This window comes from Elgaria multicarinata, chromosome 1 (genome assembly GCF_023053635.1).
Source record: "Elgaria multicarinata webbii isolate HBS135686 ecotype San Diego chromosome 1, rElgMul1.1.pri, whole genome shotgun sequence".
NCBI classification, from domain to species: domain Eukaryota; kingdom Metazoa; phylum Chordata; class Lepidosauria; order Squamata; family Anguidae; genus Elgaria; species Elgaria multicarinata.
In genome coordinates, this window is record NC_086171.1 from 216,089,322 (window position 1) to 216,110,733 (window position 21,412).

At 49.1% G+C, this 21,412-nt stretch overlaps 1 protein-coding gene across 1 annotated transcript in view; it reads left to right on the forward strand.

The window, feature by feature from the left end:
• The window catches only part of TTLL9 (tubulin tyrosine ligase like 9), a 53,412-nt gene extending 33,824 nt beyond the window's left edge, over positions 1-19,588 (forward strand). The window contains exons 8-14 of the mRNA XM_063121303.1: positions 1,560-1,600; positions 1,697-1,784; positions 2,368-2,426; positions 6,849-7,045; positions 15,916-16,029; positions 18,200-18,321; positions 19,479-19,588. Of these exons, the coding sequence (XP_062977373.1) occupies positions 1,560-1,600; positions 1,697-1,784; positions 2,368-2,426; positions 6,849-7,045; positions 15,916-16,029; positions 18,200-18,321; positions 19,479-19,549 (692 nt within the window). The 3' untranslated portion in view covers positions 19,550-19,588. The remainder of the gene's footprint in view (positions 1-1,559; positions 1,601-1,696; positions 1,785-2,367; positions 2,427-6,848; positions 7,046-15,915; positions 16,030-18,199; positions 18,322-19,478) is intronic.
• The last annotated feature ends 1,824 nt before the right edge of the window (positions 19,589-21,412 follow it).

Here is a 21,412-nt window from a genome sequence, read left to right on the forward strand (position 1 = left end):
GTAGTCCAGCCGAGAGATAACCAGTGCGTGAACGAGAGTCTTGGCAGAAGAGACAGACAAAAATGGTCGAATCCTGGCAATATTATACAGGAAGAAACGACAGGATTTAGCTACTGCCTCGATGTGAGGAGTAAAGGAGAGCGAGGAGTCAAATATAAAGCCAAGACTACGAGCTTCCGTGACCAGAGTAAGCGTGACATCGTTGACAGTAAGAGAGAATGAGAGGTGAGGAGAAGGTTTAGGAGGAAAAACAAGCAATTCAGTCTTTGCCATGTTAAGTTTCAAACGACGATGAAGCAGCCAGGCTGAGATATCTGAGAGACATGCCGAGATACGATCGTGAACATCAGGAGAAAGTTCCGGAGCCTGGCTTTATTTCCTGGAGTATGGACTGGTTTGATCTTCTTCCAGTCCAAGGCACTCTCAGAATTTTCCTCCAACACCTCAGTTCAAAAGCATCTATCTTCCTTCGCTCAGCCTTCCTTATGGTCCAGCTCTCGCAGCCATAGGTTACTACGGGGAATACCATTGCTTTAACTCTGCGGACCTTTGTTGTCAGTGTGGTGTCTCTGCTCTTAACTATTTTATCAAGAGTTGCCATTGCTCTCCTCCCAAGAAGTCAACGTCTTCTGATTTCCTGGCTGCAGTCAGCGTCTGCAGTAATCTTTGCGCCCAGAAATACAAAGTCTGTCACTGCCTCCACGTTTTCTCCCTCTATTTGCCAGTTATCAATCAAGCTGGTTGCCATAATCTTGGTTTTTTTGAGGTTTCACTGCAACCCGGCTTTTGCGCTTTCTTCTTTCACCTTCGTCATAAGGCTCCTCAGCTCCTCCTCGCTTTCAGCCATCAAAGTGGTGTCATCTGCATATCTGAGATTGTTAATGTTTCTTTATTTTTATTTTTTTATTTATTTAAGCATTTTTATGCTGCCATTCAGCCGAAAAAGGCTCTCACAGCAGCTTACAAAAGTATTTCTTGACAGTCCCTGCCACAGGCTTACAATCTAAAAGACATGGCACAAAAGGAAAGGGGATTGGGACCTGGCTGGGGCATTCTGGGAGATGCAGTCCAACACATCTGGAGTACCCCAGGTTGAGGAAGGCTGCTCTAAGGTAACCCAAGGCGGCATACATAATCCTCTTCCTCTCCATTTTATCCTCACAACAACAACCCTGTGAGGTAGGTTGGGCTGAGAGTCTATGACTGGCTCAAAGTCACCCAGTGGGTTTCCATGGCCGAGTGAGTGGGGACTAGAACCCGGATCTCTAGACTCCCAGTCCAGCGTTTTAGCCACTACACCACACTGGGCACAATCTTGTGGGAAAGTGGCATAGAAATAAATGGATGCCGCAGCTGATTTATTTTTCCTGTTATAACTTCCTGGGTATTTCCAAGCAGGGTTTGGGATTTCCCTGTTTCAATACTTTTTTTCCTTGTATCATGCTGCTGCTGCTTTACTTAAGCCCGTGCCCCAAATATCAGGCCACTCCCATGTTCCTGAGGCATGGGAACCACAGCAAAGGCCGTGTGCTATGAAGCTATTTCTCTTTGGTTCACAGGTCGGAAGTTTGACTTGAGGGTGTACGTCCTAGTAATGTCGGTGAGTGAGCAAGCTTGCACCACCCCCTTCGCCACCTTTGCCACGATGGCTAACTGGGAGGGTCCTGCCTCTCATCACAGTTTCTCTTTCTCCCAGTATATCCCACTCAAGGCCTGGCTGTACCGAGACGGCTTTGCCCGCTTCTCCAACACGCGCTTCACTCTGAATACCATTGATGACCATTGTATCCTAACCTAGGGGATGTCTATATGTAGGGAAAGCCCCAGGGTGGCTCCGTAGTGGCGTTGTGTTGTTCATACGACACAGAAGCCACTGTGGAGCCATTCCGGGGCTTTCTCCTAAAGCGCCGAAATAAAAAAGTCGTGGACTTACCCTGACTTTTTTCTCTGGAGTGAGGCAATGATGACGGTGCATGTGCCATGAGAGCACTCTTCAAATACTTGAAAGGTTGTCACACAGAGGAGGGCCAGGATCTCTTCTCGATCCTCCCAGAGTGCAGGACACGGAATAACGGGCTCAAGTTAAAGGAAGCCGGATTCCGGCTGGACATCAGGAAAAACTTCCTGACTGTCAGAGCAGTACAACAATGGAACCACTTAGGGAGGTGGTGGGCTCTCCCACGCTAGAGGCCTTCAAGAGGCAGCTGGACAACCCTCTGTCAGGGATGCTTTAGGGTGGATTCCTGCCTTGAGCAGGGGGTTGGATTCGGTGGCCTTGTAGGCCCCTTCCAACTCTGCTATTCTATGATTCTATGCTGAGAGCCTCCCTTTCCACGTATACAATCCTTACCTCCCACTTCATGCCAGATGTTCACCTAACGAACGTAGCTGTTCAGAAGACGGCCCCTGACTATGATCCCGAGAAGGTGAGTGGTGTTTCATTTGCTTCCTTTACCACGTTTGCGTGCTGCTCCGTAACATATGTGGGCGGCTTACAGTAAACAAAAGAAATACACAAAATCAAAGCAGTGTGAATACTGCAACAAAACCCAAACTTCCAGCAATCCCAGAAATAAGCTACTGATTTCAAGGCTGAGGGGTGACTCCGGAGGGTCACAGCCCAGACTTTCCCCGTATCAGAGCAGGGGTGGTTTGGATGTGAAAGACCGCCGTTCTAATCCTTGCTCTTAGCGACAGCAGGAAGACGTAGTGGCTCAAGATAAAAGATACATGTGACATTTGAACTGGAGTCACAGCCGGTTCTACACCTGGGAGTCCAGCTTCAACCTGACTTCACAACTTGCCTTGCACACGTATGTAGTAGTGTGTCAAATGCTAGTTTAGCCTCCAGTCTTCCTCCTCCTCCCAATGTCAGGTGGGTTATCCATCTTTGCTTTTAATTGGCACATTCATATTTATCTTCCACTTTCTTTCTTTTTTTTAAGATGCTGCAGACATTTTAAAACAATTGCAACACCCTTCCGGGATTGAGAGTGGGAAGAAAGTACATTCAGGATATCATAGGTTGATGGCCCATGAGTTGATTAACTCATGCCTAATGGCCATGCTGGCTGGGAATTATGGGAGTTGTAGTCCAACATGCCTAGCAGGCAGCAGGTTTGTGGGTAAGCTAACTTGTAACATTCACAGCCAGGTTTCCCCCCATTCAAACTGACAAAGCTGCAGAATGTTTTGTCTTTGTAAGAGTGTGCATCAGGAGAGATAAAGGTAGATTTGAATTGCACATGGTGAGAGCGCTTCCAAACTGCCCCTCACCTCTACCTCCAGATGCTCATCTACAGCTGGAAGAACATGAGGTGCTCACCCGGAGATTCAAGTCCACCAGCCTAGGAAACCTCCGAGCTTTTGTGTAACTCCTGCTACACCTTCCTTCTTCAGAACACCTCTGCTGTGGCTGTGATTACACCTTCTCTCTCTTTTTTTCTCTGCACTGGCTTCCTGGAATTCTCTGCGTCTATTTTCAACTCAGTATTTTTACAGCCCTTCATCTCTCTTCTGGCTTTTTATCTCTTCCATTTCCTCTTTGCACTGGGCTGAAAATAACAGAATGAAATTTAATAGGGATAAATGCCACTACATCTAGGAAATAGAAACCAAATGCATAGTTACAAGATGGGGGATACTTGGCTCAGCAATACTACAAACGAGAAGGATGTTGGAATTGTTGTAGATCACAAGCTGAATATGAGCCAACAGTGCGATATGGCTGCAAGAAAGGCAAATGCTATTTTGGGCTGCATTAATAGAAGTATGGCTTCCAAATCACGGGAGGTACTGGTTCCTCTCTATTCGGCCCTAGTTAGGCCTCATCTAGAGTATTGCGTCCAGTTCTGGGCTCCACAATTCAAGAAGTACGCAGACAAGCTGGAGCGTGTTCAGAGGAGGGCAACCAGGATGATCAGGGGTCTGGAAATAAAGCCCTATGAAGAGAGACTGAAAGAACTGGGCAGGTTTAGCCTGGAGAAGAGAAGATTGAGGGGAGACATGAGAGCACTCTTCAAATACTTAAAAGGTTGTCACACAGGCGGGCCAGGATCTCTTCCCGATCCTCCCAGAGTGCAGGACACGGAATAATGGGCTCAAGTTAAAGGAAGCCAGATTCCGGCTGGACATCAGGAAAAACTTCCTGACTGTTAGAGCAGTGCGATGGTGGAATCAATGACCCAGGGAGGTTGTGGGCTCTCCCACACTAGAGGCCTTCAAGAGGCAGCTGGACAACCATCTGTCAGAGATGCTTTAGGGTGGATTCCTGCATTAAGCAGGGTGTTGGACTCGATGGCCTTGTAGGCCCCTTCCAACTCTGCTATTCTAGGATTCTATGATCTGCATACATATTCTTACATTAGGGGAGTGGCGACATCGATGTGTTCCTCGCTGGACCCTGCTGCGTACACGTGGCACCTGCATCCCTATACTCCTGGGAGAGCATGGATGGAACCACTGGCTTGGCAGCACCCCTGCGTCTCCCACGAGAATTGGTCCTCAGTCTCTCTCCTCCACACAAGCTTAACAGCCATCACCCCTCCCCCCCTGTTTTTTCTGTGCCTTCTCCCACCTCTGCGCCCTTTGTCACGCTTCTCAGGAGGTTGGGAAGACTCTTCCTTTTCATTTGTGACGCCATGTACCTCTCTTGCAAGAGAACATCTTTGAACCCTCCCGTCTTCACCTGACCTGCATCTGTGTCTTGTCAGTCTAATCTTCCTTGTTATACTTTGAGAGCAGGGATTGCATCAGTGCTTTGCTCTATACAATGCCTAACACGCTTGACGTTATAGCAATGCTACCAGCTGCTGGCCCATCACCAATGCAGAAACAGCCTTGTGATGCAAATTCAGTTCCAACTCTGCAAAAACTGAGATTGCCAGCCTGGCCTATATTTGCAGCATCAGCATCAGTTCCTGGTTGTTTGGGCCTGTTCTGTCGATCTCATTTGTATTTATTTATTATTTATTTATTTATTTTATTACATTTATATACCGCCCCACAGCCGAAGCTCTCTGGGCGGTTCACAAAAGCTAAAAACAGTAAACACTAAAAGTATACAAAATTTTAAAGCATCAAAAACGTAAAAACAACAGTATAAAAACAGCAGCATCCATTTAAAACAACAGTTCTTGGGTCCATTAAAAACAAAATTAGTGTTAATCAATGCCATTAAATGCCTGGGAGAAGAGGAAAGTCTTGACCTGGTGCCTGAAAGATAACAATCTTGGCGCCAGGCGAGCCTCATGGGGGAGATCATTCCACAGTCGGGGGGCCACCACCGAAAAGGCCCTCTCCCTTGTTGCATCTTTAAGCCTCGGAGATCAGGCTTGAAGATGTACATGTCTGATTAGCAAACTAGGTAAAAGTGGGCTAGATGGAACAACTATTAGGTAGATCCACAGTTGGCTACAGAAAGAGTGCTTATCAACAGTACCTTCTCAAACTGGGGGGAGGTAACGAGTGGGGTACCGCAGAGCTCACTCATGGGCCCAGTGCTCTTCAGCATTTTTATTAATGATTTGGACAAGGAGGTGCAGGGAACGCTTAGCAAATTTGCAGATGACACAAAATTGGGTGGGATAGCTAATACCCTGGAAGACAGAAACAAACTTCAAAGTGATCTTGATAGGCTGGAGTGCTGGGCTGAAAACAACAGAATGAAATTTAATAGGGATAAATGCCAAGTTCTACATTTAGGAAATAGAAACCAAATGCACAATTACAAGATGGGGGATACTTGGCTCAGCAATACTACAAACAAGAAGGATCTTGGAATTGTTGTAGATTGCAAGCTGAATATGAGCCAACAGTGCGATGTGGCTGTAAAAAAAAGCAAATGCTATTTGGGGCTGCATTAATAGAAGCATAGCTTCCAAATCATGTGAGGTACTGGTTCCTCTCTATTCGGCCCTGGTTAGGCCTCATCTAGAGTATTGCGTCCAGTTCTGGGCTCCACAATTCAAGAAGGATGCAGAGCGTGTTCAGAGGAGGGCAACCAGGATGATCAGGGGTTTGGAAACAAAGCCCTAGGAAGAGAGACTGAAAGAACTGGGCATGTTTAACCTGGAGAAGAGAAGATTGAGGGGAGACATGAGAGCACTCTTCAAGTACTTAAAAGTACTTAAAAGGTTGTCACACAGAGGAGGGCCAGGATCTCTTCTCAATCCTCCCAGAGTGCAGGACATGGAATAACGGGCTCAAGTGACAGGAAGCCAGATTCCAGCTGGACGTCAGGAAAAACCTCCTGACTGTTAGAGCAGTATGACAATGGAATCAGTTACCTAGGGAGGTGGTGGGCTCTCCCACACTAGAGGCCTTCAAGAGGCAGCTGGACAACCACCTGTCAGGGATGCTTTAGGGTGGATTCCTGCATTGAGCAGGGGGTTGGACTCGATGGCCTTGTAGGCCCCTTCCAACTCTGCGATTCTATGATTCTATTCCATTTTAGTCTCATAGTAACCGTGGGAGGTAGATTAGACGGAGACCCCATAGTTTGGGGAGCTGCTTGGCTGAGTGGGGATTTTAGCCCGGGTCTCCTCACTCCAAGCCCAACACTCATCACTATAGTATGCATTTCGACGCCAAGTAGAAACATGGCTTTTTAACAAAGCCTTCTATGGTTAAATTCACTAAGATGGCACATTATTTTAACTTTTGTTTTTACTGCTTTTAAATTATATGTTGTTTTAACTTGGTTCATGGTTTAATTTGTTTTTAGCCGCGTATATTTATTGTTTTATACTTTTATCTGTACGCCGCCCTGGGATCTTAATGATATAGGGTGGGCTACAAATGTTTTATATAAATAAATAAATACGTATTCTTGCTCTCTTTGCGGGCAGGGCTGCAAGTGGATGATCCAGCAGTTCCGCCTGTACCTGACCGCCAAGCATGGGGCGGAAGATGTGGAGACCCTCTTCTCCGAGATGGACAACATTTTCATCAAGAGCCTGCAGAGCGTCCAGAAAGTGATCATCAGTGACAAGCACTGCTTTGAGCTCTACGGTTACGATATCTTGATCGACCAGGACCTCAAACCGTAAGGAGGGGGTGGGCAGCGGGAGACGCTGTGAATTCTGCAGTCCAGGAAGTCCCAAAATTACCTTATGGGCAGGGTGGTTTGGCAGGAATTGGGAGAGAGGGAGCATACAATTTGGGGCAAGGAGGGGGAAGCAGGGCCGGCGCTACCATAGAGGCGACTCAGGCGGCCGCCTAGAGCGCCAAGGTAAGGGGGCGCTGCCTGCCGCACCCGGAAGCTGCTCTCCCACAGCGGCTCTGAGAGGGCGCCTTCCGGGTGCGCCGTTCTGAAGCTGCCCGCCTGCCCCAGCATCCTGGCTTCACTTCGGCTGGGTGCCCATCCAGCCGAAGCGAAGCCACGCCTACCCACCCACTCCAGCGTCCTGGCTTCGCTTTGGCTGGGTGGGCCCAGCCGAAGCGAAGCCAGGATGCTGGGGTGGGCGGGCAGCTTCGGAACACCCACGCCCCCCCCCCACTCCAGCATCCTGGCTTCGCTTCGGCTGGGTGCCCCCCCAGCCGAAGCGAAGCTACGCCCACCCACCCACTCCAGTGTCCTGGCTTCGCTTCGGCTGGGCGGGCGCCCAGCAGAAGTGAATCCAGAACACTGGGGTGGGGGGGGGTGGGCAGCTTCGGAACAGCGCACCTGGAAGTCACTCTCCCAGAGCTGTTTCCGGCCGGGCGCGCCGTTCCGAAGCCGCCCCAGCATCCTGGCTTCGCTTCGGCTGGGCGGGTGAGATGGTGCCCTGTGCCCAGGTACGCTGGAGTGGAGGTGGGTGGATGAAAGCAGCTCACCTGCCTAGGGCACAAAATAGTCTGGCAGCGGCCCTGGGGGGAAGGCGTGCAACTTTATGGGCATAGGAGCTTGCGACAGCACCGACCCCACACAGAAGGCCTTGCCTGGGACACCCTTCTCAAGCCAAGCGCCACCTCTTGAAAAGCCCGAGGAAAGGGTAAAAACAACACAACCGCTCCCCTATATGTGACGGAACGAGGTAAAGGGTTCTGGGAAACAGGTTCTATTACTAAGGTACTGAACTGCAAGTGTATTGTTAGATGTTTTTACACTGCGTAATATAGCAGGTAATAAATCCGAGCTAACGCGTAGTTTGTGGGAATAGAACACAAAGTAAAGTTTATTGAAATTCAACAAATATTTAGCATTTCAATTTAGGTCAAACCTGCATGTTTTTATATTCAAAACAACAATCCCAAGTCCCTTAAAATTCTATCTCTTCTCACTCCTCACACACCAAACGCTCTCACGAAGCACAAGCCAGCCTAAAACTCCCAGACTAAAACCAAACCTCAAACAACACTCACAATCCCCTCAGCCAACCTATTTATACGCCTCTCTCACCGCATCACTAGCCACACCCACTCAAACATTCCACACTCACTAGACATTTATTTATTTAGAATATTTATATTCCGCTCCCCATTGAAAAATTTCAGAGCGGCATACAAGATGAAATGAAAATAAAAACAGAATAAAACAATTAAAACAATATTTAAAAGAAGCAAAAACAGATTCAAGGCTGCATATTAAGGAAAGGCTTCTTGGAATAAAGATGTTTTCAGGAGGCGCCAAAAGGAGTACAAGGTTGGAGCCTGCCTGACCTCCAGAGGCAGGGAATTCCACAGGAGGGGGCCACCACGCTGAAGGCTCTTCCCCTGGTGGACTCCAATTGGAGGATGGATCTAGGTGGAACCACCAGGAGCAGGCCCTCGGATGACCTCAGTGACAGGGGAGGTGGCGCTCCCTCAGGTATCCTGGACATACAAACCTAGACATACCTAAGGGACAGAAAGGTGGGTATTGGTGTTCACAGACACCTGTCGTCAATCCCCAGGATGGACTGAGATGGTTGCTCCCAGCACCACACGAGTTATAAATACCCTTGCTGTGATTATGAGTGCGCACACTTCCACCCTCCCTTGAATAGGACAGGCTGCAAGACACTTTGGGTGTTATTTACTCCTGAGTAGCACTGCCATCATCCACATCTTAATACCTTAGTCTGAACACGTGGACAGTTCATACTTGCGGTATGCCCTTACAGGAAAAGCTCGTCCTTTGTACCGGCTTCCTTTACAGGGGTGGGCAACCTGTAGCCCTCCAGATGTTCTACATTTACGAAATAGAAACCAAATGCACAGTTACAAGACGGGGGATACTTGGCTCAGCAATACTACAAACGAGAAGGATCTTGGAATTGTTGTAAATCGCAAGCTGAATAGGAGCCAACAGTGCGATATGGCTGCAAGAAAGGCAAATGCTATTTTGGGCTGCATTTATAGAAGTATAGCTTCCAAATCACGTGAGGTACTGGTTTCTCTCTAGATGAAGTTAGGCCTCATCTAGAGTATTGCATCCAGTTCTGGGCTCCACAATTCAAGAAGGATGCAGACAAGCTGGAGCGTGTTCAGAGGAGGGCAACCAGGATGATCAGGGGTCTGGAAACAAAGCCCTATGAAGACAGACTGAAAGAACTGGGCATGTTTAGCCTGGAGAAGAGAAGATGGAGGGGTGACATGATAGCACTCTTCAAATACTTAAAAGGTTGTCACACAGAGGAGGGCCAGGATCTCTTCTCGATCCTCCCAGAGTGCAGGACACGGAATAACGGGCTCAAGATAAAGGAAGCCAGATTCCAGCTGGACATCAGGAAAAACATCCTGACTGTTAGAGCAGTACGACAATGGAATCAGTTGCCTGGTGAGGTTGTGGGCTCTCCCACCCTAGAGGCCTTCAAGAGGCAGCTGGACAGCCATCTGTCAGGGATGCTTTAGGGTGGATTCCTGCATTGAGCAGGGGGTTGGACTTGATGGCCTTGTAGGCCCCTTCCAACTCTGCTATTCTATGATTCTATGTTTTGGCCAGCGACTGCCATCAGCCCATGTTCCTCAGCCCTGCTTTAAACATCCCTTACAAGCTGTAGGATGTGAGCGAAATGGCTAATGCTGTGCGGGTAAGGCCAAATCCGTAGCTAGGCAAGGAGATGTAATCAACTCCAGAGGTTCAAAGATATGGATTTATTTAACTTCCAAGTAAGCGTGTGAAAGAAATATGAAATTTCGTCAAAGAAACAATTAAAAAACCGATTTTCTAACTACTCCTAACACTCAATATTGCCCAAACGTAGCTGCAGTAATTCACATATGAAAGCGCGGCATCTCTCTTCAGCTCACGTGCAAACAACAGGGGTCATCCCCGTGGCAATTTATGGAAGGCATTGAAGTAGGAGATACAACAGGCGTTGCGAAAACTTGATTCTTTTGATCGACGAAGATTCAGAAGGGGGCTCGGGGAGGAAGGGGAGACCCAGCACATCAGGTGGAGAATAAACCTTCCTTGGGATGCATGTAGCCCTCACTTAGGCAGAGGAACTGATTGTACAGACCCGGCAAGGTGGGCCCAGAGATTTATTTATTTATTTATTACATTTCTATACCGCCCAATAGCCGGAGCGCTCTGGGCGGTTCACAAAAATTAAAAACATTCAAAGTATAAAAGAACAGTATAAAACCATACTATAAAATACAATATAAAAGCTCAACCAGATCAAAACAGCAGCAATGCAAAATTACAAATTTAAAGCACCAAGTTAAAATTTATTTATAGACTGTTAAAATGCTGGGAGATTAAAAAGGTCTTCACCTGGCGTCTAAAAGCATATAATGTAGGTGCCAAGCGAACCTCCTTAGGGAGCTCATTCCACAGCCGGGGTGCCACCGCAGAGAAGGCCCTCCTCCTGGTAGCTGTACATGGGAACAATCTCCTTTGGCTTTCCTGGGAGACTGGATCACCTAAAGGAGAGAGATCTTCAGCTGGAGAGATTCAAATTGCAGTCTACATGTTGGCTTGCCTTTGAGATTGGAGACATGGCAGGCTTTGGGCAAGCATGAGAGAATGTAGGACAGAAACAAGGGTGTGGGCCTTGGGTTTGTTACAGCTGTTGTTATGTTGATGGGCAGAGATAGGCATTCGATCAACATTCGACAACCCTCTGTCAGGGATGCTTTAGGGTGGATTCCTGCCTTGAGCAGGGGGTTGGACTCGATGGCCTTGTAGGCCCCTTCCAACTCTGCTATTCTATGATTCTATTCTATGAGCTAAAGTTATTGACTACAGTTGTAGACGCAGTCTTTCCTTACGCTGAGCCAGGCCAGTAATCTTGCCTAGCACACTATAATCCTCTTTGATCGGCAGTTGCTCCCCAAGTGCTCGAGCGAGGTTCTTTTCTAGCCCTGCTGACTGCGATCCTTACCTGGAGATACCAGGGACGGAACCTGGGGACCTTCTGCATGCAATGCTGGTACTTTGCCATCAAGGTGCAGCGTCTCCCTACACACCAGAGGAAGTTCTGACTGCTCTTAAAACTGCTACATGTACATACCCTCTGGCACAGGGAATGCTGCAATCTCCAAGGTTTTCATCCAGTTGTGGGAAGGTAGATGTCTTCTGGAAACAAAGCCCTGTGAGGAGAGACTGAAAGAACTGGGCATGTTTAGCCTGGAGAAAAGATTGAGGGGAGACATGAGAGCACTCTTCAAAGACTTGAAAGGTTGTCACACATAGGAGGGCCAGGATCTCTTCCAGAGTGCAGGACACGGAACAACGGGCTCAAGTTAAAGGAAGCCGGATTCCAGCTGGACATCAGGAAAAACTTCCTGACTGTTAGAGCAGTACGACAATGGAATCAGTTACCTTGGGAGGTTGTGGGCTCTCCCGCACTAGAGGCCTTCAAGAGGCAGCTGGACAACCATCTGCCAGGGATGCTTTAGGGTGGATTCCTGCCTTGAGCAGGGGGTTGGACTCGATGGCCTTGTAGGCCCCTTCCAACTCCCAGAACTCTTCTCACCAGCGGCCCTTGGGGACGTGCTACGGCAATTAAACTCTCCGAAACCTTATTTGCGTTTGTAGGGCTAAATGTAGGTTAGAGGGACAGCTGAATTTTATGTGCTTCTTGCCAATGAATTGAGTTACCCGGAGCGAGTGAAACTGGAAGACAAGGGGAGAAACGATCAGCAATTTAGAAATGTTCCTTATCATGCCTCCTTACATGCCAGCCACATTTTGTTTTCCTTGACAGGGACGTCTGGTACGATCAAATTGAAACCTGCCAGGCTCCTCTGAGCATTGCCCTTTTGGTCTCACTTGTTCTTTCGCACACTTTTCTCCCCCCTCTCTTCAATGCCCCCACCCCCGTCGGCCATGACGTTGTGGCTCAATTAGCACCCTTAGTGGCTTGTCAGCATCGCTCTTCTGCTTCCACCGCCACTCCGGGGACAGCTTTATTTAAAAGGAGCCAGTAAGCCAGACGCCAAGCAGCCGAGGTCTGGAGCAGCCAAGCCCTAGCAATGCATTCTTGTCTGCTGTGCTCAGAGCTATGCGGAGCAGGCCGAGACAGCTCACGGGGTCTGAGTCACAAATCCAGGCACCTTGTCCTGTAACTGTTATCCAGCTGCTTGGCTTATTTATTGGTTCTTAGAGTACCTCTGGGCAGAAATCTGTGTCTATACACATCCCAGACAGTTCCTAATATTCCGTCACCCTCTGCGTGACTGGGAAGCAGTACCCAGGGCACAGCTATTGAGGCAGCTCATGGCTTGGATCTCATCGCTGCTCGCTGAGTTACATGAGTTACGGCATTCGTAATACTGTACGAACAAAAAAGAAGAGCAATGCTAGAACAGAACAAAGCCCTATCTGGTCCACCAATGTGCTCCTACAGTGGCCAACCGGACGCCTCTTGGAAGCCCACAAGCAGGAGAAGAATGCAACAGCACCCTCCTTCAATTGGTGGCGGAAACTGGTGTACCTGGGCAAACTGCCTCTGATTCTGGGAGTCATATAGAAAGAACTGTTCAGAGGAGGGCAACCAGGATGATCAGGGGCCAAGTTCTACATTTAGGAAATAGAAACCAAATGCACAGTTACAAGATGGGGGATACTTGGCTCAGCAATACTACAAACGAGAAGGATCTTGGAATTGTTGTAGATCGCAAGCTGAATAGGAGCCAACAGTGCGATATGGCTGCAAGAAAGGCCAATGCTATTTTGGGCTGCATTAATAGAAGTATAGCTCCCAAATCACGTGAGGTCCTGGTTCCTCTCTATTCGGCCCTGGTTAGGCCTCATCTAGAGTATTGCGTCCAGTTCTGGGCTCCACAATTCAAGAAGGACGCAGACAAGCTGGAGCGTGTTCAGAGGAGGGCAACCAGGATGATCAGGGGTCTGGAAACAAAGCCCTAGGAAGAGAGACTGAAAGAACTGAGCATGTTTAGCCTGGAGAAGAGAAGATGGAGGGGAGACATGATCACATTCTTCAAATACTTGAAAGGTTGTCACATAGAGGAGGGCCAAGATCTCTTCTCGATCCTCCCAGAGTGCAGGACACGGAATAACGGGCTCAAGTTGACTGTTAGAGCAGTGCGACAATGGAATCAGTTGCCTGGGGAGGTTGTGGGCTCTCCCACACTGGAGGCCTTCAAGAAGCAGCTGGACAACCATCTGTCAGGGAAGCTTTAGGGTGGATTCCTGCATTGAGCAGGGGGTTGGACTCGATGGCCTTGTAGGCCCCTTCCAACTCTGCTATTCTATGATTCTATGAACCATCATATCATAGAATCATAGAATAGTAGAGTTGGAAGGGGCCTATAAGGCCATCGAGTCCAACCCCCTGCTCAATGCAGGAATTCATCCTAAAGCATCCCTGACAGATGCCTATCCAGCTGCAAGTAGCCTTTGATAACTTTCTCCTCCAGGAATTTGTCTAGCCCCCTTTTAAAACCATCCAGGTTGGTAGCCATCACTAAAACTTGTGGTACTGAATTCTACAGTTTAACTATGTGCTGTTTGAAGAAGGGCTTCCTTTAATCTCCCACCAGTCAGGTTTCTTTGATAACCGCATTATGAGAGAGGGGGAAAACCTGTCTCTATCCACTTTCTCCAAACCGTACATAATTGTGTTCAGTGCTATCATCCGAGGGCCTGCTCCTGGTGGTTCCACAAAGACCCATCCTCTGATTGGAGTCCACCAGGAGTAGAGCCTTCAGTGTGGTGGCCCCCCTCCCATGGAACTCCCTGCCTCTGGAGGTCAGGCAGGCGCCAACTTTGTATTCCTTTCGGCGCCTCCGGAAAACGTCATTATTCCAGGAAGCCTTTCCTTATTGACCAGCCACGGTTCACAGTTCACTTTTCATTTTGCTTCTTTTAAAAACCTATTTTAAAGTGTTTTATTGTTTTTATTGTATCTTACGTTGTACACCATGCTGAAATTTTGAATGTGGAGCAGTATAAATAAATATTATGTCCCCCCTTTTTCTAAACTAAAAAGACCCAGATGTAACCTTTCCTCGTAGAGGAGTTGCTCCAGACCCCTGGTCATTCTGCTTGCCTTTTCTGCACCTTTTCCAGCTCTGCAATATTCTGTTAAGATGCAGTGAACAGAACTGTGCAGAGTATTCCAGCTGTGGGCACACCATATATTTGTATCAGGACCTTACAACATTGGCAGTTTTATTTTCAGTTCTATTCCCAGTGATCCCCCAAATGGAATTTCCCTTTTTCACTAGGGCGATATTTTCGTTGAACTATCCACCACAACCCCAAAATTGGTCAGCCACCGAAAGGTTGGACCCCATCAGCATAGTTAGGATGTTATGCTCCAATGTGCATCATTTTACAGTTGCTTACATTGAACCGGGTTTGCCATTTTAATGCCCATTTTAATTCCTCTGCTTAACCCCTGATTTCAAGAACAGAAGGAGGGATGTGGGAATAAACGCCGGACAAGTTCAGAATGGTGACGGAGCAAAAGTTCCGGTCCTTTCTTTTGCCTATCAAACTCAACAGGCCTTTAGTGTGTGTATCACACTGTAGTGTGAGCAAGAAAGAGAACCCAGGGGAGGAGGATGAAGATTAAATGGGCTGCATTCTTAGTGGTCACATATGGGATAGTGGATGGGAGATGTCAAAAACCTGCTGCTACCAAGGAACTGATAGCACTGGGGCACAAACCAATTGGGTCCCTGAATTGGGTCCCTTTGTTTCCTCCTCTCTAAATGAGTGGATACCATTCACTCCCATAGTGAAAAGAGGTACACTTGAGGACACCTTTTTGAAGAGGGTCTGGCCCAGGGTGAAGAGGGCTTCGCCACATGCATGAGCGTGTTGTTCAGAGGAGGGCAACCAGGATGATCAGAGGTCTGGAAACAAAAACCTATGAAGAGAGACTGAAAGAACTGGGCATGTTTAGCCTGGAGAAGAGGAGACTGAGGGGAGACATGAGAGCACTCTTCAAATACTTAAAAGGTATTTTAAGAGGAGGGCCAGGATCTCTTCTCGATCCTCCCAGAGTGCAGGACACGGAATAACGGGCTCAAGTTAAAGGAAGCCAGATTCCAGCTGGACATCAGGAAAAACTTCCTGACTGTTAGAGCAGTACGACCATGGAACCAGTTACCTAGGGAGGTTGTGGGCTCTCCCACCCTAGAGGCCTTCAAGAGGCAGCTGGACAACCATCTGTCAGGGATGCTTTAAGGTGGATTCCTGCATTGAGCAGGGGGTTGGACTCGATGGCCTTGTAGGCCCCTTCCAACTCTGCTATTCTATGATTCTATGACTCAGTCTGCTGTGGACAACTGTGTTGGGTTGGGGAGTTCAGCAGCCTGCCTGTCTCACGCTAGTCCAACTCTGCATGGATCCGTTCTTGCAAAGACCAACACCAAGTCCCACAGGCAGCTGGTTGGCCACTGTGTGAACAGAACGCTAGACTAGATGGACCCTTCAGGGCTCTTCCAGCCCGCCTTCTCCTTAACAATTGACTTTTTAAGCAGAGGGACAGGATAGGTCCCCCCTCTGATGCTCTGTTCTGTTCCCCTTGGCAGGTGGCTGCTAGAGGTGAACGCTTCCCCCTCCCTCACCGCCAGCAGCCAGGAAGACTACGACCTCAAGACCCGGCTTCTTGAGGACACACTGAACATAGTAGACATGGAGGGCAGGTGAGCAGAGCGCAATGGGCAGCCGTTCGGGGGTGGGCGTAATTCCGCCTTTCCATTTTACTTAGACCTATTAACATTTTCCATCTGCCTGTCTGTCATTCCATGAGGCTGCAACAGGAGTCTCCGCCTGGCGAAAATAAGCAGGCAGCATGCGCAAGGCATGTATGCGAGGCCTGTTAAGCAGGGCAGTGCATGGACCCCCCCCCCCGATCTGCTCTGCACCCAATCCACAAATTCCGGATCAGGTCCGCTCCGCCTCACATTGATCCGCCTATGGTCTGTTACGCTACGCTGTGGAGCTCCTGATCTGAGCTCCCTCCCCCCTTACCTGTGTCCGTCGCGGTCCAGCGGCTGCTTCAACTGAGCCCAAGGACTCAAACTGGAAGACCAGGCCGCAGCCACGGCCTGGTCTTCCAGTTTGAGTCCTCGGGCTCAGTTGAAGCCGCTGCCGGAACGCGACGGACTCAAGTAAGACCCTTCCCCCCTGTCCCGGCAGCACCAGGTAAGGCCCCCCTCCTTCCTCCCCCCCTTACCTGCATCCGTCGCATTCTGGCAGCAGCTTCACCTGAGGCCGAGGCTCAAAGTGGAAGGGCAGGCCACGGTTGCGGCCTGGTCTTTCAGTTGAAGCCTCAACCTCAGTTGAAGCCGCCAACAGACCGTGACAGAGGCAGGTAAGCCCCCCTCCCTTCTGCCCGCTTACCTGGCTCTGCCGTCATCGCCACAAGGACTGCGGCAGCGCCAGGTAAGCCCCCACTTACCTTTTTTCAGCACTCCGGATCGAGGCGAAGGATCTGCTTGGTCTCAGTCCTCTTCGCCTCGATCCGCAGCCCCCCCCCCCCGACCCGCTTCGTCTCCGCCTTTGTCGGAGGCGAATCAGGCCGCCTCGCTATTGTTTCTACGCTCCGAAGCGGAGCACAGCCCTACTGTTTAGGGCAACCGGCTTCGCTTTTCCTCTTGTCTTGTGAGCTCCAAGCCCTGCCCATGTACCAAAAATTCAGCCCAGAGCTCAAGACTTGCTTTACACCATTCTGCTCCCCTGGTGACTATGCTCTTCTCTCACAGGAGACAACCATCCAATCCTCCCCAGGGCCTTGCCCCTCTGCAGCACTCCTCCCCCTCCTGTTCGGGAGTACACCTGGCCTTCTCCTGAAGGCTAAATTTATTTATGTTCCTAAACTACACCTTCCAAAGGGCTCACAGCTAGTAACAAACTAGGAAGGCAAAATATGCAAACAAATCTTGTCAGGCAAGTGCTGGGGTCAATACACCAGATGGACCAATCTGTTCTACAGTGATCCTCTCTGCAAAGTAGGGTTTTTTTTGCATTCTCAATTTAGCGTTGTGCAGTGAACAGAAGATGTAGGATGTCAACAAAAATGATACATACCACAATAGTGCACCCCATTCTGATTCCTGTGTTCCCCAACATGGATGGGAGGGGAGACATGAGAGCACTCTTCAAATACTTGAAAGGTTGTCACACAGCAGAGGGCCAGGATCTCTTCTCGATCCTCCCAGAGTGCAGGACACGGAATAAGGGGCTCAAGTTAAAGGAAGCCAGATTCCAGCTGGACATCAGGAAAAACGTCCTGACTGTTAGAGCAGTATGACAATGGAACCAGTGACCTAGGGAGGTTGTGGGCTCTCCCACACTAGAGGCCTTCAAGAGGCAGCTGGACAAGCATCTGTCAGGGATGCTTTAGGGTGGATTCCTGCATTGAGCAGGGGGTTGGACTCGATGGCCTTGTAGGCCCCTTCCAACTCTGCTATTCTATGATTCTATGGGAAGCAGGGTGGAGTTGCCAGTGCATTCAGCCATAGGAGATGGATATAAGCACTAAATCCATGTCTGCCCTCCCAACCAAACACCTTGACATGCCCATGAACGGTCATGGATCAGACAGGGAGGAAATCAATCCCATAGGCCAAGAGGGGAGGCGTTTGCGCCTTTTACTGCACAAGGCCCAGAAAGGCAGAGCAGGGCTTAGCTTTGGAGCCCTCTTAGCTGCTAAGGCCAAAGGCCTCAGCATCACACATGAAACACCTACAGAGAGTTTTCAGTTTTCAGTTCAGCTGCAGAATTTGCCCTCTCGAGCAAACGAATCTCTACTCAGGACATGATACAACCTACCCATAATGGAGCCAACAAGTGCTGTCTTTGTTCCTGCAGATTGACGGGGAAAGAGAAGCGCGTTGGGGGCTTTGACCTCATATGGAACGATGGTCCTGTCAGCAGAGGAGACGGGAATCTGGATACGCCAATGAACGGCTTTGTGGCAAACACACATCTAGGTATTCAGATGGGTGGCCGTTGGGAGGGATCAACAGGACGCTCGTCGGGATGGGGTGCCGTAACATGCTAGAGGTTCAGGTTTGCTCTCCCCGCTCCCACCCCTAGACATAGACTTAAAAGGTTGCCACACAGAGGAGGGCCAGGATCTCTTCTCGATCCTCCCAGAGTGCAGGACACGGAATAACGGGCTCAAGTTAAATGAAGCCAGATTCCAGCTGGACATCAGGAAAAAATTCCTGACTGTTAGAGCAGTATGATAGTGGAATCAGTTCCCTAGGGAGGTGGTGGGCTCTCCCACACTAGAGGCCTTCAAGAGGCAGCTGGACAACCCTCTGTCAGGGATGCTGTAGGGTGGATTCCTGCATTGAGCAGGGGGTTGGACTCGATGGCCTTGTAGGCCCCTTCCAACTCTGCTATTCTATGATTCTATGAAGCCAGATTCCGGCTGGACATCAGGAAAAACTTCCTGCCTGTTAGAGCAGTATGATAGTGGAATCAGTTATCTAGGGAGGTTGTGGGCTCTCCCACACTAGAGGCCTTCAAGAGGCAGCTGGACAACCATCTGTCAGGGATGCGTTAGTGTGGATTCAGTGGCCTTGTAGGCCTCTTCCAACTCTGCTATTCTCTGATTCTATGATCCCAAATGAGGCATGCAAACTCCCTACCAGATAGTGGGCGGGCAGAGATGTTGACAAGCCATTCAGGGGACTTGTTTTTGAATCCACCTTCGCTGTCCTGAGTGCTCTTGATTCAGTCAGTATTGCTGAAAGAGGAGAGTGATCTAATGAACACAAGATGCTCTACACTGCTTTTGTATAGCTCTTTTAAACCGCCACACACCCCTCAACCTCTCCATTCATTCACTTGGAACACACCTAAAAGGCATGTAATAAAGAGATCAGAGTTTTGTGGTCCGTTGTCAGCTTGATGCTGAATGGAGGAGACCTGGCTCTCTCTTCCCACCTTTGCGTCCATCAAGCCCCGTGCCAATCGCAGACTGTCAGGTTGCACTAAGGGGCGAGAGGCGCCTGCAGCATTTCCTCCAGACGCACTTTCAAACCGACTGAAGCACAGCTCAGTCAGAGCAGCTGATTATCTTCTTACTCCGCGGAAGGGGCCAGTCACACGTAACGCCTTGTTATCGCTTTCATTCCAGGCTACAACAATGACAGGAGGAAACAGCTGAAGCAGCTTTTCAAGCCTTTTCAGACACTGCAGAAAGTTTAACATGCAGCCACAGCGTCGCAGGAGAGAAGCGGTCAAATGTCAGGGGGGCATTGCAGCCTCCTCCTTTCCCTTGCACAGCTGAACTCTGAGCCTCTTGCTAGCTTGGCTGTCTCAGCAGGTGGCTGCTGGGATTTCCCATACTTTGGAATCATCCTTGGGGAAAGTATCCCTGTTCCAACAGGCAAGCCAAAGGTAGGCCCAGAACAGTTTTTAACCTGGACGTGTTGCAAGGTTGCGTCTGTTGCACAAAGCCCGTGCTCTGGCAAGAGCTGATCTGCGGCTCACCAGGACTGGTTCAAGCAGTACTTAACGCTGACTGCACTGGAAGAGAGGCTTGGTGGGCGGGTGAGGCGACGGGAATGCAATTTTTGCTCCATCGACTGAAGACAGCAAAGCAGCTGCCATCATCCACACTGAAGACTGGACAGTGATGCAGCCTGCCTGAAGACATCCCTGCCGGCCACCTTACTCATATGCATTGCAAGAAGCATGAATAAAAGTGAATGCTTTAGTACTGCTATGAATCCAGAAAACTGCTCCTTTGGTTCATGATTTTGGTTCAGATTCCAGCTGGACATCAGGAAAAACTTCCTGACTGTTAGAGCAGTACGACAATGGAACCAGTTACCTAGGGAGGTTGTGGGCTCTCCCACACTAGAGGCCTTCAAGAGGCAGCTGGACAGCCATCTGACAGGGGTGCTTTAAGGTGGATTCCTGCATTGAGCAGGGGGTTGGACTCGATGGCCTTGTAGGCCCCTTCCAACTCTGCTATTCTGTGATTCTATGATTAGAGAATGATGTCAGGGGATCAGGGTGGGGAGAGACAGAGTGCCTGCCGGTCTTAAAGAAATGTGCACGCTCATGGCTGTAATGTTAGGAATGATGTTGAAACAAAGTGTGTTAAATGTACACATCCAGGGCAAGACCTCTATTTTATAGTAAGCTAAAGCTTAATGGATTTCACTACTTGGGGCTAACTATCTTTTAAGAAAGCACAAGGCTTCAGTGGATGGCTCTATTCAAGATACCAATTTAAAGGTTGAACAGATAAGCTTGAACATGTCAGGTGAATTTCCCACCATTCTGAACAAAGAAGCTGAACCAGTAAGTAGTTTTATGCTTTGTGGCAGGCTCAGTACAAGGATACTGGAACCAATAATACTACTGGGAGCTGGCAGGTGGAACTGGGTGGAGGCCCTTCTAGTAGGATGGGCTGTCTGCATCCCCCACCCCTCTCCATGCCTTATTTATTTCATTTGTATACTGCTCCATAGCTGAAGCTCTCTGGGCAGCTCACATAAGATAAAAACACTTAAAAACAATTAATAACCACAAAAACGTGCAAAATGCACATACATTTAAAACCACTATAACAATTTGACGAACAATGAGCCAAAAACAGACCCAGGCTCATTACATATTGCTAAATGCCTGGGAGAAGAGAAAGGTCTTGACCTGGCACCAGGCGGGCCTCGTCAGGGAGATTGTTCCACAGTCGGGGGGCCACCACTGAGAAGGCCCTCTCTCTGGTTGCCACCCTCCGAGCTTCCCTTGGAGTAGGCACCCGGAGGAGGACCTTAGATGTTGAACTTAGTGTTCAGGTAGGTTCATGTCGGGAAAGGCGTTCTGTCAGGTATTGTGGTCCCAAGGTGTGTAAGACTTTATAGGTTAAAACCAGCTTACCCTGGTAACAGGGTTTTCACATCATAGACTGCCACTTTCGGGTCGGAGTAGCTCCACGCTCTGGCTCAATGGGCATTTTGTAAGGTTCAGCACAGAGCCGCCACTACGCAAGATATCATTGGGCTTCTCCAGGCCAAAGGGGCTACCGGAGTCTGCCCATACAGGTCATAGGGCTGCACT